The sequence below is a fragment of the Rattus norvegicus genome, chromosome 3, assembly GCF_036323735.1.
Source record: "Rattus norvegicus strain BN/NHsdMcwi chromosome 3, GRCr8, whole genome shotgun sequence".
Lineage (NCBI taxonomy): Eukaryota > Metazoa > Chordata > Mammalia > Rodentia > Muridae > Rattus > Rattus norvegicus.
The window spans coordinates 127,799,060-127,813,664 of record NC_086021.1 but is presented as its reverse complement, the minus strand read 5'-3'; the positions used below and the strand labels follow the sequence as shown (position 1 = coordinate 127,813,664).

At 39.3% G+C, this 14,605-nt stretch overlaps 2 protein-coding genes across 14 annotated transcripts in view; one reads left to right on the top strand and one right to left on the bottom strand.

The window, feature by feature from the left end:
- Ganc (glucosidase, alpha; neutral C) overlaps positions 1 to 6,533 on the bottom strand; it is a 51,864-nt gene extending 45,331 nt beyond the window's left edge. For 6 of the 7 annotated variants that reach the window (XR_005501772.2, XM_063283077.1, XM_063283078.1 and 3 more), the window contains exons 1-3: positions 5,385 to 5,807; positions 4,129 to 4,191; positions 1,607 to 1,715 (exon numbers count right to left, since the gene is read on the bottom strand). Coding sequence is in view for 6 of the 7 variants with exons in the window: in XM_063283077.1 (XP_063139147.1) it covers positions 1,607 to 1,715; positions 4,129 to 4,191; positions 5,385 to 5,413 (201 nt within the window). In the remaining variant the exon portion in view is untranslated. Of the gene's footprint in view, positions 1 to 1,606; positions 1,716 to 4,128; positions 4,192 to 5,384 lie in introns of all 7 variants that reach the window. The other variant, NM_001145840.1, reaches the window with a different exon arrangement.
- Tmem87a (transmembrane protein 87A) overlaps positions 6,351 to 14,605 on the top strand; it is a 45,825-nt gene continuing 37,570 nt past the window's right edge. For 5 of the 7 annotated variants that reach the window (XR_010064674.1, XM_063284283.1, XM_063284279.1 and 2 more), the window contains exons 1-3: positions 6,369 to 6,524; positions 7,664 to 7,724; positions 12,691 to 12,776. Coding sequence is in view for 5 of the 7 variants with exons in the window: in XM_063284283.1 (XP_063140353.1) it covers positions 6,369 to 6,524; positions 7,664 to 7,724; positions 12,691 to 12,776 (303 nt within the window). In the remaining 2 variants the exon portion in view is untranslated. Of the gene's footprint in view, positions 6,525 to 6,650; positions 6,799 to 7,663; positions 7,725 to 12,690; positions 12,777 to 14,605 lie in introns of those variants that run through there. The other 2 variants (NM_001427730.1, XM_063284281.1) reach the window with 2 other exon arrangements.

The window sequence follows — 14,605 nt, the reverse complement described above, 5'->3', positions numbered from 1 at the left end:
AAAGATTTTATTTCCAGATTACGGCCACTACACCTTGTGGCAGACACAATGAAGAGAAGAAGAAAAAGGAGAAAATTATCAGAAACAATAACAACAACAACAACAACAACAACAACAACAACAACAACCAAGACAAGAAAGTTCCTGCCACCTGGTAGTTAGCTCAAAGATTCCTGGAAAGCCACTCCAATTATTGGGAGTCAAGTTTGCTCAACACTAATAATTTCTCAATTAAGGTCTTTCAGAACCTTCTGCCAATGTTGTGCGATAATTTTTATTTTGTTTTCTGATGAGTTTCCACATGAAAGCACTACAAGACAGGAACTGCAGCAGTCACAAGGAGATGTCACACAACCTTCAGTTGAAAGTCGACGTCTGAGAACTAGAAATGGTGAGCTGGTGGGGTCAGTCTGTAAGTTGTGAGTGGACCCAGACCAGTCTTAATGATCTAGGTTTCCAACTCAAGAATTACTAGTTAATTCATATTGGATTGAGATGTTCTGGAAGCTCAGGGTGGTTTTACAAGGTGGTGGAATACTAAAAGTAAGGGCTAGAGTAAAGTCATCTAATGAGGTGACTTTAGTTTGCTTTCTTTCTTTCTTTCCTTCTCTCTTTCTTTCTTTCTTTATTATATATAAGTACACTGTAGCTGTCTTCAGATACACCAGAAGAGGGCATCAGATCCCATTACAGATGGTTGTGAGCCACCATGTGGTAGCTGGGATTTGAACTCAGGAACTCTGGAAGAGCAGTTAGTGCTCTTAACCACTGAGCCATCTCTCCAGCCCGACTTGAGCTTTCTGGTCCAGCTCAAAACACTTGTAAAACTGACCCATCTTTGTGACACATCTGAAGTAGTGTATGAACTGAACGGTGAGTAGGAAGTCTTAAGATATCCTATGGTAATTCTTTTAGTTTGTAGTAACCATGGTGACATACTAGTGAAACAGTTCAGACACAGAAGACTCATGTCTTGGGTTTCCCACTACATAATACTCTTACCTGTTTCCTAGCCTAACTTTGGGCATTTGATAAATATGCCCCTTGTTCAGGCTTCATGAGAAACTGTATTCTATATAAAAGTTCTGGAGCATGTATGGATCTTTGATAGAATCTGTCAAAGACAGAAAAAAATACACCTATGTGACACTGGGCAAATGTCTTTCTAAATTTCGTTTTCCTTACTTAATAATTGGGGACAGTACACTGTATGTCTTAGGTGCATTATAAAAACAAAAGGAAATAATACACGTAAAACATCTAGAAAAACATGCGGCACACAGGCAAACTGTTGATATTTGCGTCGCTGTGAACGTAGGGTCAACTGGGCATGGTGGAAGATGCATGCAAACACAGCACCTGGGAAACAGGGGAAGGAGGATTGGGAGTCAAGGTTAAATAGCCAAGTTATAAGTCACTTTGCTCACGTGCAACACGACCTCAAAAATTAGTGAATGAGTGAATGTAGGATCAGTATATATGAAAAAGATCATATTTCTTCTCCAGCAAAGCTCTACTGAGGCATAGATGGTTTAAATTAGCTGTCCTAGAAATGTATCTAATTCAATCTCAGTAAACACAAAAGCAGATTATTCTTGCGTCTCACCTTAGTTGCTTCACTGCTGATTTGGAACCTGGTGCTGTCCTGTTCTGTGCTGACGGAGCCTAGTGAAGCCCGGTAGGTGGTATTCTTGGAGAGCTGCTGTTTCTGCCGCCTACAGATAAAGAGCACTGTGCTGGGGAGTTTTATCAACGTGACACAAAGTAGAGACATTTGAAAAGAGAGAACCTTAAGCTAGAATAAAGAAGCCTTCATCAGAGTGTCCTGTAGGAAAGTCTGTGGGGGGTTTTCTTGCTTAACTTATTGCTGAGGAAGGGACCAGTGACTGTGGGTGATGCTTTAGGTAGTGTAAGAAAGGTAGCTGAGCAAGCCAGGAAAAGCACTCCTCCATGGCCTCTGCTTCAAGTCCTGCCTCCAGGTTCCTGCGTTGAGTTCTTGCCCTGACTTCTCTCAATAATGGACTGTGATTGGGAGTTTATAAGATGGAATAAACCCTTTCCTCCCCAGCTTGCTTTTGGCTATTGTATTTATCCCAGCAACAGAAAGCAAACTGAGACAAGTAAACAAATATATGAGAACTGCTTGTGACTCCCTGCATCTAATAGACTAACATCATGTGAATATTAGTAAATTCACTATCACAGTAAGTGACTAGCAAGGACTATTGGTACTCTTATAAAGTACCAAGAATGTGATATTACTAGAGTTCTAATAATAATTATTGCTAAATTAATACTAATTTCAACATGATTGTTTAAGAATGGCATCCTGTCTTCTTTATGGAGAAAGTGGGCAACTTTCGTGTGTGTGTGTGTGTGTGTGTGTGTGTGTGTACAGGTACATGTGATTTTGTAGGTACATGCACACGTCATTGGGGACCAGAAAAAAAAAACCTCAGGTACAATTCCTTAGGGACTGTTCATCTTTTTATTCTTTAAGTTAGTATCTCTTCCTAATCTCAGGCTGGCCAAGTAAGTTAGCCTGGCTGGCCAGCAAGACCTAGAAATCTCCTTGTCTTTGCTTTCCCAGTACTGGAGACTGCAAGTACCCATGACTGATACAATAGTTTTACAGTAGGTTCTAGGAATAAAACTCATGCCTTCTTGCAAGTACATTACCAACTAAGCCATTTCCCCAGCCCAAATTTGAAAAATAACTTTTATGAACTTAAATTCCCTCCTCCTTTTCAGGAAGTGAACCTTTAGTAGTGATTCAATAGAGTCTGGTGGAAATTGGTTATAGGCTATTGACTTAACAAGATGACTAGGTATTCATTGTATAACACCCCCTTCCCCAAGGTAACTGTTTTGAGTTTAAAATGGCATCCTTTCTTCATTTAGAACAGATAGTGACTGAAACAGAAACTTAAAAATATGTGAAACAGGGGCTGGGGATTTAGCTCAGTGGTAGAGCGCTTACCTAGGAAGCGCAAGGCCCTGGGTTCGGTCCCCAGCTCCGAAAAAAAGAACCAAAAAAAAAAAAAATATGTGAAACAAATTTTGCTGGGTGTGGTGGTATAGCACCTTTAATTTCAGCACTCAGGAGGCACATGACAGCAGGTAGTTGTTACCTACATAATGAGACATTGTCTCAAATAATAAACAAAACAAAAAGAAAACAAAAAATCCTCAAATCAATCAATCAACAAACAAAAAATTAATTTTGATGATTTTTTTTGAAGATTTCAGTTCCAGAATCATCTAAAAGTAGGTATAAATCAGGCTCTTGAACCAACTACACCATGGATTTCTCCAAAGTAGACTATTTTTAGAGCAACTTTAAAGGCATTGTTTTCTAGGCTCAAATAACCTCTTAGAATGTTAAAGTAAGTAAGAAAGACCCCTACAGAGGGAAATTTTTCTTCAGGACTAAGGGTCAGGTCAGAGCCCTGCACACAAGGAAGTGATCTATGGCTGAACCACATCTCCAGCTCCTAGAAAACCATCTTATAAATCACTTGTGTGTATAGGAAATGGCACAACTCTTCACATGGTGGTACTCTCATAGCAAAAGACTAAGAAGAAACAACAGCCCAAGGCTCTAGCAAGTGGAGCTGGAACCCAATAAATTATCATGCACCTACTCAGCATACTGTGAGCACAGAGGGAAATCTCCAAGTCCTGAAGTGGAAGCTTTCCAGACTAAAATACAAAGCAGGGGTCGAGGAGGCACAGAGCAATGTATATACAAACTTATTTGTAGGTATAAGGAATGAGGTGATATAAGAATATATGTAGTTACAAAAATACTGGAGGAATACATAAGAAATTAATAAATATATGAAGAAGAGGAGAACTGGGATGGAAAGGCAGAGGTTGTACTAATACTTTTAATCTATTTCTTTCTATGTGAGTTCCAAACCAAGTAAGTCGATTATCTTTGAAAGAACACACATTTAAAAATTATTTAAAAGTATTTTGGTTTTTAAAAATAAAATATGATTTAAATAATAGCAAATATTAGATTTCCTAAAGAGTATGTTCTTAGCCCCTCAGTGCTCAAAAGCCTAGTGGAAATAATTTGGGAATTCCGTCAGGAATTTTTTTCTGGGTGATAAATTCACTTACCTGTAGAATGCAATCTTGCCACAGTCTTTGAAAATGGTTTTATCCACTGCTTCATCTTCAACACTAAATAAAAAGACGTTTTAAAGAAATATATTTTACATAAGAACTGCTAGATCAATTTTTGTACCTTCCCTAGTGATAGTATAAATGTGCAAAATAAACCTTTGTAATGTAACATAAGACTTTATGGGGTGGCAGACTGTGAGCTGCAGAACAAAATCCTTCTGTAAATCTACCAAAATGAACAACAAAGTATTTTCATGGGCTTGGTCTGAAAGTTATAGAAAAGCATTGCCAATTACAAGGAAGGGACTTTTAAGATAAGAGCCACACCACCAAAACTTGAAATCTATTTAGAGAGTCAAATATTTTCAGAACATATACTTCCTGAGAGTTTAGACCTGAGGACATAGTGTACTTAAATGTCCTGTTAAAGTCTAACACACAACCACAAGATAAGGCTCCAAATCCTCAAAAAAAAAAAAAAAAAAAAGGACATGTGCAGGTGCTAGAGTCAGAATAGGAATACACAAGAAGGAAAAACTGCTAAGAGGATTCCAACAATCTAGAGGCTAATATCCCTTAAAATCAAGTTTCCCGAAGAACTGTATCTGGAATAAAATGTAAGAAGATATAAGTTACTACTGTTTATATGTATCTCAATCAGCCTTTCTCTGGTTAAAAGAGCTACAAGCTATAAGAGGGGTGGGAAGCACTAGCTTTGGTGAAGAGGTGTGGCTTCCTGCACCTGCAGTTAGCATGTCCATGACTTTCAAAGAAGCTAAACTATAAAAATAGGTCTGGAGAGATAGAAAACACCTAGTCATGCCAAGAAACTTTTATAATTAAAAGAAAAGAAAAAAGAAAAAGAAACCCTTGTTAAACTTGGTTTTTAGTACGGTTTATTTTAACCCAGTGTGCAAACAGGGGGAACTGTCTCCAGTTTCAAAGAATGAGCCTTGGAAAGGTTCAGGAAGAGATGGAACCTCCTAAGTGGGGGGGTGGGGGGCAGTCCGCTTAAAATCCACGTCGTAGAGTTTGGAAGGCAACCTTCCCACTGTTATCTAATCCTCCTGAAAGTACTTTTTGAGAGGTTAGCTATTAGCATTACCCAAACCCCTCCAGAACCAATAAAGAACAATGAAGCAACTAGCACTCAAGGAAGAGCTTTTAAACGTTAAGTGAAGCCATCAAAGCTAGATTGTTTTTGGAGTCAGTTCTTGGGGTGGGGGTGGAGGATGGCATTTGCCCTTTACCTGATTTCCTTTTTCTCAGGTGTTTCCATGGCTTCCCTGTTAACTCTGCCTGGCTCCTAACTCTCAGGTCACAGCTTCAGGCGATCTTTAAAAATCCGGGTAACAAGCAGGCTTGCTAAATTATAACCCGTACTTCATCACAGTCCCCTTCAGGCAGAGGCCAATCTTGATTTTTTTTTCCCCCAACCTGGGACTTTCTCAAGCATAAACCAGCGTGTTTGCAGGGATAATAATACTTGGTAAATATTTCTTGGTTTAGAGTGGCTGATGAACCTTGCTTTTATTGGCGGAGAAGATGTGCTCGCTGCCCTAGAGGTTAAAATCTAGAGTGTGAGAAACAGGAAGCACCAATAAGGGCCTGTCTCACTCTACAATACCGAAAGCTGACCTGACTGATCTCTCCTCACTTTTTAAGTGGAGAGTGCCTCTGGACGCTGGACGCTGATGTTGCCTGTCAAACTATGCTGCAGCTGACCCACAGTCTTTCAGGGTCAAACGGGACTTTGGAGCTCATGAATCGTTTCTACTCCAGCCCTGTCAAATTCTAGGTTCTGTTTTCGCAGCTCGACAGCCAGAGAACTCAAAACTGGATGTCAATCATGCATCCAGTATGCGCGCTTCTACAGACGTCTCACCGGCGCCTGACCTTGATTTGGAAAGGATGAGGGGCAGGAAGAAGTTGGAAGAGCAAAGACTTGACCGACGCACTGAGTTCCTTTAACGGCTGGAAGAACAGAGGGAAGCACCAGATCTCAAAACTCTGGTAGTTCACCTCCAGGTCACGATAGCAGCGAGAAAGGAAGACGCCTGCGCAATAGGCTCAAAGTTACCGGAGCGCTCGGAGGGTCGGAGGGAAAAAACTCCGCAGTTTCAAGGACCCGGATAATCCCGCCCACAGAGCAAAGCCGGAAGAGAGTGGGACGAGCCGGAAGAAGGCGGGACTAGCTAGCCGGAAGAAGGCTCAATGCTTTTGGTAGGCGCTCTATGGCCGTGAAGATGGCGGTGGCTGCGTGGCTTCAGGTGTCTCCTGTTATTTTTCTTCTTTTAGGGGCGCAGCCGTTCCCATTGTCGTTTCTTGGTGCAGGTCCAGCACCCGTGTTTGCTGCGGATAGATCCAAGTGGCACGTACCGATGCCGTCGGTGAGTGTTGGAGTCGCTACTGAGTCTGGAGAGGGTAAGAGGTGGGGCTACGGTGGCCCAAGGGGTCCAGGAAGATTTTTCGAAAGTCGGGTTCCGAAAGTGGGTGGGATAACCAGAGCGTCGGAGTAGCTGCAGAAAGGGTCCTTCCTACCTGCCCAGAGCTGAGAGTTGCGCCATTTGCTGTAGACTAGGAGGAGTGTCAGGTCCAAGCGTGTTCTTACCGGGAGAGTAACAGAACTTTCTGCGCCGAACAGGAGAGAAACTTAATACACTGGTAGACGCAGTAGTTTCTCTTTCAACTAGAATGTTACAAAATCCAGCAACCTAGGTGTCGAATGAAAGGAATATGTGACTAGAAGACTATTTTTAGCTGGTGTGTGTGTTTGTAAAAATAGTTCTATGGATGAAGTGGTTTGGTTTAAACTTCGAAATGTTTTTATGATTAGAAGACTTGGGGATTTAAAAAAAATGCATTTTAACATGGGAATGGCCAAAACGAAACAATTCAGAAATATTACGTGGTAAGGATAGTCTTTCTTTTGGATAGTTAACTGCTCCGTTGACCCATTCCCCTCCCAGTTTTAGAGTCTCGTTTGACTGACAAAACCACAAAAACCAGATTTAAGTGAGAACTGCTTTAAAAACAATTAGCCATTTTGCTGACCTTTTTGCTTCATTTTTTTTGTCCTGTTCACTGTACATTTATATTGCAAATATTACAGCTTGGATTCACGTTAGTAAAGACTTTTGGGTTTTGAATTGTAGTTTTCTATTTGTTGCTGAAATGATTAATAGTTAAGTCCTTTTAAGTTTAAAAGTAAAACTGCTGAAAGGTTACTCAAAGTAATGATCGGTTATTCTGAGGAATGATTCGTGAGTTAAAAAAGAAAAGGGACTGTCCATCTCACAAGCACTTTTAAGTTAGCTTGAAGTTTGTAGCAGCTTCCCACATAGGCTTTATGGCCTGCTGGGAGGGGCAAGAGCCAATAGTTAGGATGTAATTGACTTTCACTAAAAGAAATGTTACTGTCTTTCTGATTAAGAAAATTAATTTGAATATTTTATAAATGTAGGTATTCATATTCTGTTTTGAAAATAGAAATGTCCTGATGTTAATTATCTTTCTTTTATATTTGCAGGGGAAAAGTTATTTTAATTTTGGAAAGATTCTCTTCAGAAATACTACCATCGTACTGAAATGTGAGTTTTTAAACTTTAGTAAGTTATTCGGGCCCTTTAAACTTAGAAAATTATTCTCTGTCTGGTTTGCTTCTGTATGTGTGTGTACTTATATGCATATAGGAACACGTGTGAAGGTCAAAGGTCAATTGCTGTGTCTTGCTCAGTTGCTATCAGTCCTATTTTTCTGAGACAAGGGCTCTCCCTGACCTTGGAGCTTGAGGATTGGCTAGACTGGCTGACTAGCACGTCCCAGGGATCTTCCTGCATGTTTCTCCCCAGCACTGGAATTAACAGCATGGATCACAGTTTTACATGAATACTAGGGATCTGAACTCAGGTCCTGATGCTTGGTGTGGCAAGCAAGCATCTTACCAACAAAGCCATTTCCCTAGCCCCTTAATATATTTTTCTTTTTCTTTTTTTTTTTCCGGAGCTGAGGACCGAGCCCAGGGCCTTGCTTTTGCTAGGCAGGCGCCCTACCACTGAACTAAATCCCCAATCCCCCCTTAATATATTTTTAAGTCCAGAAATGTAATAACCTGGCATTGTTTAGATAAAAATATTTAGTATATAAAGTCCGATCTGTGAGTAATATTCTGAGCACTTATATGAATTTTTATTGTCTTGTTTCTCAGTTTGCCATATTATGTGTAGATACACTATTATATGTAGCTTATCTTACATATTTGTATTGCATACTCAATGTATACTTTGTTGAATTCCTATTGAGTTATATTATACAGTGTGTATATATTATATAAATTATATATTTAATCACATTTCAGCTTAATAATTTTGTTTGTCGAGTGCTTGCATCGTTTTTAGTCTGTTCTGGGTCAGAACAAAATTTTGTTCTTGTTGCCTATCAGCTGTTTACTGAAAACATGGCCCAAGTTTGTGAGACCATTGACTAAGATATTCAGACTGTTTACCAAGGGAGTGTTTAACACTTGAAGGAACATTGAGTTCAGAGATATTACCAGGAAATAGGCATTGTATAGAGGAAAACCAGTTTTTCTAGTGAGAGAAACACAGGATCTGGAGCTAAACTGTCCCATGTGTATTAAAACCTAAAACTTCCTCTTAGTTCTGAAAGGTTTTTTGTTTTTGTTTTTTTTTAAGAAAGTTCATGATCTTGGGTAGCTCTGTTTTGAGGTGGGGATAGTATTCTAGATCATCGATGTCATGTGACCCTATTTGTTTTTTTGTTTGCTTTGAGACAGGATTTCTCTCTATAACTTTGGCTGTCCTGGAATTCTGTCTGTAGACCAGACTGTCCTAGAACTCACTGAAATCTGTCTACCTCTGCCTCCCAAGTGCTGAGATTAAAGGTGTGCACCACCACTGCCTACCAGGCTTCTCTGTTTTTTTGAAAAAGGTTCTTACTAGGTAGCCCAAGGCCAGCCTTAGACTCAATTTCTCAAGTGCTAGGATATTAGACATAAACTATCCAAATCTTGCTCCATGTGTTTTTTTGAGCTTGCCTTTCTCCCTGAAAATGCAATAAAGTCATAGTTGGGTAATTTTATTCTTTTGTTTAATAAGTGGTTGTAAAATAACTTCTGTGTGCTGAGTACTCTTAAGTAACAGAGAAGTGATAGAAAACCTCTCTTCTCTCGTTGAGCATACACACTAGTGGGAGTGAAAGGAGTAGGTAAATTCCTGTGAAGAATATACTCATGACAGCTTTAATTGCCAACAGCACAGCTCAGAATAACTTGGGAAAAGAATCTGAGTGAGGGGTTGTCTAGATCCGGTTGGTCAGTGGGCATGTGTGTGGAGAGATTGTTTTGATTATGTTAATCAATGTGGGAAGTTCCATTCCCTGGGTTTGGGTCCTGAATTGTGTAGGAGAAATCTGAGTTGAACAGCATGAATGCCTGCATTAATTCCTCCCTCCTTGTTTTTGAGAGTAGATATGATGTGATTAGCGGCCTCTAGTTTCTGCTGCCTAGACTACTCCTTCCAGTGATGGAGTGAACCTGGGATTTCATATTCAAATAAACCCTTTCTCTCCCAACTTGCTCTTTGAGGATGTTTTATCCAGCCACAGAAAAAAAGCTTGAATAATACTACATCCGTGAAAATGTCTCCTAATGACTTAAATTTGATTTGAACCAATTTACTCTGGTCTGGTAAGGTTGGTTTACTGGCTGTTACTCATAGCTGTGAGGAATGGAAGGCTGTAGTTGTAGCACACCTTGATGATGTGTTGTACTCCTCTGTGTACTGCCTTTTTCTAGTTTGTTTTTGACCATACGGTATTTCACCAAGTTTAACAATCTACATATTTTTAAATGTCTTCATTTTGTTGTTTTTTGAAAGATTCAAGGCTCCTTAAATCTTGTTTTTAGTTCTTCTTTGTTATCCCCGTAGTTTCTCATATTTATCCAGTCTCTGAGTTTATACTTTATGATTATGGCGTCTGGCTTCCGTAGCGCAGGTGGGACCATGTTCTTTGTCTCTCAATGCTTGTAATTCAAAGTTCTAAACATGTCTTACCTGTCCTTTAATACTTACTTCTGTGTTTGTAACAAAATTCCCAGCTTATCTTTTCCTAAGGATCTAAAAAATTCCATCCTACTATCCATCCGTCTGTCCACTTATTTCCTGTATGCTTGTGAATGAAGGCATTGCATGGTGCATGCGTAGAAATCACTTTACAGAGTCATTGTCGTCTTCTACCATGTGGTTCCTGGGAACAGAACTAGGCACTTTAGACTCATTCCCTGGCCCACCTTGCTGGCCCTGTTTTCTGATTTTAAAATAACAATCCCTATCTTTTTATGTTCTCCCCTGTTAGTAGCCAAATTATAGTTTTTTTATCTTTTCCATAAATTCTCAGCTGGTCAGATTTTTGCATACTCTAATACAGCTCTGCAAAAACTGTTAGACATTTTAAAATTAGTGTAGGGGCTGGAGAGATGGCACTAGCTATCCTTTCAGAGGACCCAGGTTTGATTCCAGCACCCACATTTCAGTTCACAATCATTTGTAACTCTAGTTGCAGGGATCTGACACCCTCTTCTGGCCTTTCTGGGCATCAGGCTCATTAATGGTACATAGATAAAACAGGCAAAATAACCATATACATAAAATGATAATTAAAAAAAGTTTTAAAGGCTATTTGAGAAAACCATGTAAAACAAAACTAGAAACCGTTTTTTGCTTATTTTTATTATCTTAAAATTTCAATTATTTTTTGTTTTTTGAGAGAGTTTCTCTATGTAGTCCTGGCTATCCTAGAACTCACTATGTAGACCAGACAGGCCTGGAACTCACAGAGATCTGCTTGTCTCCCAAGTGCTGGGAATCAATATGTGGGTTACAGCTTCCTGGTTGCATCTTTTGTTGTGAATTAAAGTAGATTCCGGGGGCTGGAAAGTTGGACTTGTGGTTAAGAGCACTTGTTCTTGCAGAAAACCCAAGTTCAATTCCCATTATCCCACATGGTGATTCACAACTGTTCATAACTCTAATTCCAGGATACACATGATATAGACATACATGTGACAAAACACTCATATACATAAAGTAAATAAATAAAAAAAGATTCCTAAATGTATTCATACTGATTTTTTGTTATGCTTGCAAAGATTAAGGAATCTTTAGTATTTTGTTTCATCCAAAGCTAGAATCAAAGAGGAAGTTTTGATTAGATGTTTCTTTTGTTATAAGCCAAAAGTTAAATTTTAAATGCAGTTATGTGTGGTTTTTGTTGTTGTTGTTGTTGTTTTTGGAGACAGTCTCATGAAGCTGAAGTTGGCCCTGAACTCCTGACCCTCCTGTTTCCACCTGCTAAGTGCTAGAGTTCCAGGCAAGCAATGCCAAGCCCTGCCGTCGTGCTTATGTTTGGCGTGTTTGCACACAGGAGTCTGGCATCTTGCTCTCCTCTCCCAGGACAGTTGGACTTACCTTATCACATCTTAGGAGTGGTGCTTTGGTTCTTTCAAATATCAGGTTCCAAACTGTGGGGTTTTGTTGTGTGTATGTGTAGTGTGTGTGTGTGTGTGTGTGTGTGTGTGTGTGTGTGTGTGTGTGTGTGTGTGTGTTCGTGTTCAGGTGTTTGTGTGAGCCTGTGCAGGTCAGAGAAGGATATCTGTCAAGTGTATATCTGTCTGTCTCCACTTTATTCCCTGAAACAGAGTCTCTCACTGAACCTGGAGCTAGATTGATGGTATCAATAAGGGTAGACAGTGGTTGTCAGATCAGATTCTCCAGAATTGGAGTGACAGACAACCATGAGCTACCATGTGGATGCTAGAAACTGAACCTTGGTTCTCTGGAAGAGCGGCCAGTGCTCCTAACTTCTGAGCCATTTCTCTAGGCCCCTTTGTGCATTCTTGCCAATTTTCAAAGACCAAGCCATGAATTTTCTCTCAGTGGGTCTGTTTGAAAACCATTTAATAATCAAATATTATGCTATCTCTGATAATGTTTTTCTGTATTTCTCCAGTAAAATTGTGGACTTTTAAAAGACCTTTGACCATTTGTTTTTCCCCATTCCTCTCTTAATCTAACATCGAACATTTGTATGTGTGTGTTCTGCCTGGTAAATACTTGAATACTATAGAAGTCTAGAAATTTGAGGTTTGGGACATAGGAATAGACCTATAGTTCCAAAGAGAATAAAGAAAGAAAACCTGCTTAACTACAATTTCTGAGGGAGCAGCAATGTTATCTAAAGGCTACCTAGGAATCTGGGAATGTAGCTCACTCCTGTAATCTCAACACTTGGGAGCCTGAGACAGAAGGATGGCAATGAATTTGAGACTGGCTTACCCTCAAGTCCTGCCTCAAAACAAACACAAGAAAAAAGAACAAAACAGTTCTTTGTATGACCTGAGTTCCTTATGTTTAAAGAAGGAATATTGAGTATCTAAGCTAGGGAGGAAAATAAAAAGAATAGAAATTGATAGAGAGATGCTGAAAGACTGCTTCATTTGGAACCCCCTCGTGTTTACAATGATTTCTTCTTTCATAGTTGATGGTGAGCCTTGTGACCAGTCTTTGAATATAACCTGGTTTCTGAAAAGTGCTGATTGCTACAATGAAGTCTACAATTTCAAGGTAAAGAATATGAAATTAATAGACTTTTCCTTTGACTTAATGGTCATCTGGTCCCAGCCTCCTAACTTTACAGAAGAAAGAGTAGTATGTGGTTGTGGCCCATCAGAGCTGAAACCATAGCCCATGAGTCTCAGTCTGCAGACCTGTGTCAGCAGTTTTCAGGCTTTCAGAATTCATAGTCTTTTAAAAAATTATGGGCTTAAAAAGCCCTTTTTAAAAAATTTTTTTTAAACATTTGAGTTTGTTGTGGTGTTTGTACACACATAGCCATGGCATGAGTATGAATGTCAGAAGACCATTTGTGTAGGTTCTAGGGATTGAACTCAGGTCACCAGACTTGGCAGCAGGTTTCTTAACTTGTCGAATAATTTTTCTGGTCTTCCTCGAGGCTTTTGTTTGTTTGTTTTTCTCTTTTAGAAATCAAAACAAAGGTTGGAGAGATGGCTCAATAGTTAAGAGTACTGGCTGTTCTTCCAGAGGACCTGAGTTCTGTTCCCAGGACTCACATGCCAGCTTACAACTTTCTATAATTTCAGTTCCAGGAGATCTGATGCCCTCTTCTGGTCTCCATAGCACCAGGCATATATTTGGTGCACAGACATACATACAGCAAAAATACCCGTATACATAATATAAAATAATTTTTAAATAGAAATTAAAACAAAATATTGAGATATTCGTTATTTTAAAGTAGCAACAATAAGCTCATTATACATTCATTTAACATTTTTTGTGTGTGTTTTTTTTTTTTTTTTTTTTTTTTTTTTTTTTTTTTTTTAGAAAGGGTTGCTCTGTGTAGCCTTGGCCATCCTGGAACTCACTCTATAGACCAGGCTGACCTTGAATTCACAGATCCACCTTCCTCTCCCTCCTGAGTGCTGGAATTAAAGGCATGTGCTATTACTACCCAGTATAAGTAACATTTTTAATGAATATAATTTTTAAAAGTTAATGGATAAGCCAAGGGTGGTTTAAGAATTAGAGATAGGAGGGTCAGGAATTCAAAACTAGCCTTGGCTTCATAGTGAGTTGAAGGACAGCCTGAGCTATATAAAAACTTGTCTCAAAGGAAAAAAAGTCAGAGAAGAGTAGCAGTGTGGTCTTTGAGATGTCTTTAATTAAGATCTGGCATGAGAGAGGACAGGCCCTTGTACTGCATTCTTTCCTCAGTCCTGTGATAAATTGCTTAGATTGAAGTATATGTTGAGAAAATCTGACTTCATAAAGACATATGGTTAGATGATGTTTATGTGACATTTTCATGTAATTGGGATTTTTTTTTTAATACTGCAACTTACTATGTGGAGTTTCTTTTCTTTTTTAAAGATTTATTTATTCATGTGTGGGAGTACACGGTAGCTGTCTTCATTCAGACACACCAGAAGAGGGCATCAGATCCCATTACAATTGGGAGCCACTATGTGGTTGCTGGGAATTGAACTTAGGACCTCTGAAAGAGCAGTCAGTGCTCATAACCACTGATATGTGGAGTTTCTTAAAGGTTAATTGAAATGCAGGGGCTGAAATTGTATTAATGAACTTCTTACATTTTATAATATAATGTTCCCAGGTGTTTATTGGGAGATTTTATTTTTATTTTGTGCTTCTGTATTTTTTTTTTTTAAGTGTATGTATACCACATGTGTATACAGGCCAGAAGAGAGTGTCAGAATCTCTGGGAGTGGAGTTACAGATAGCTGTGGCATTGGTGTGAGTATTAGGAATTGAACCTGCGTCCCCCAGAAGAGTAGCCAGCACTCTTAAGTGCTGAGCTGTGCCTGATTTTATGCAGTGGGGATGTAAACCAGGGCTTCATTCAAGCTAGGCAA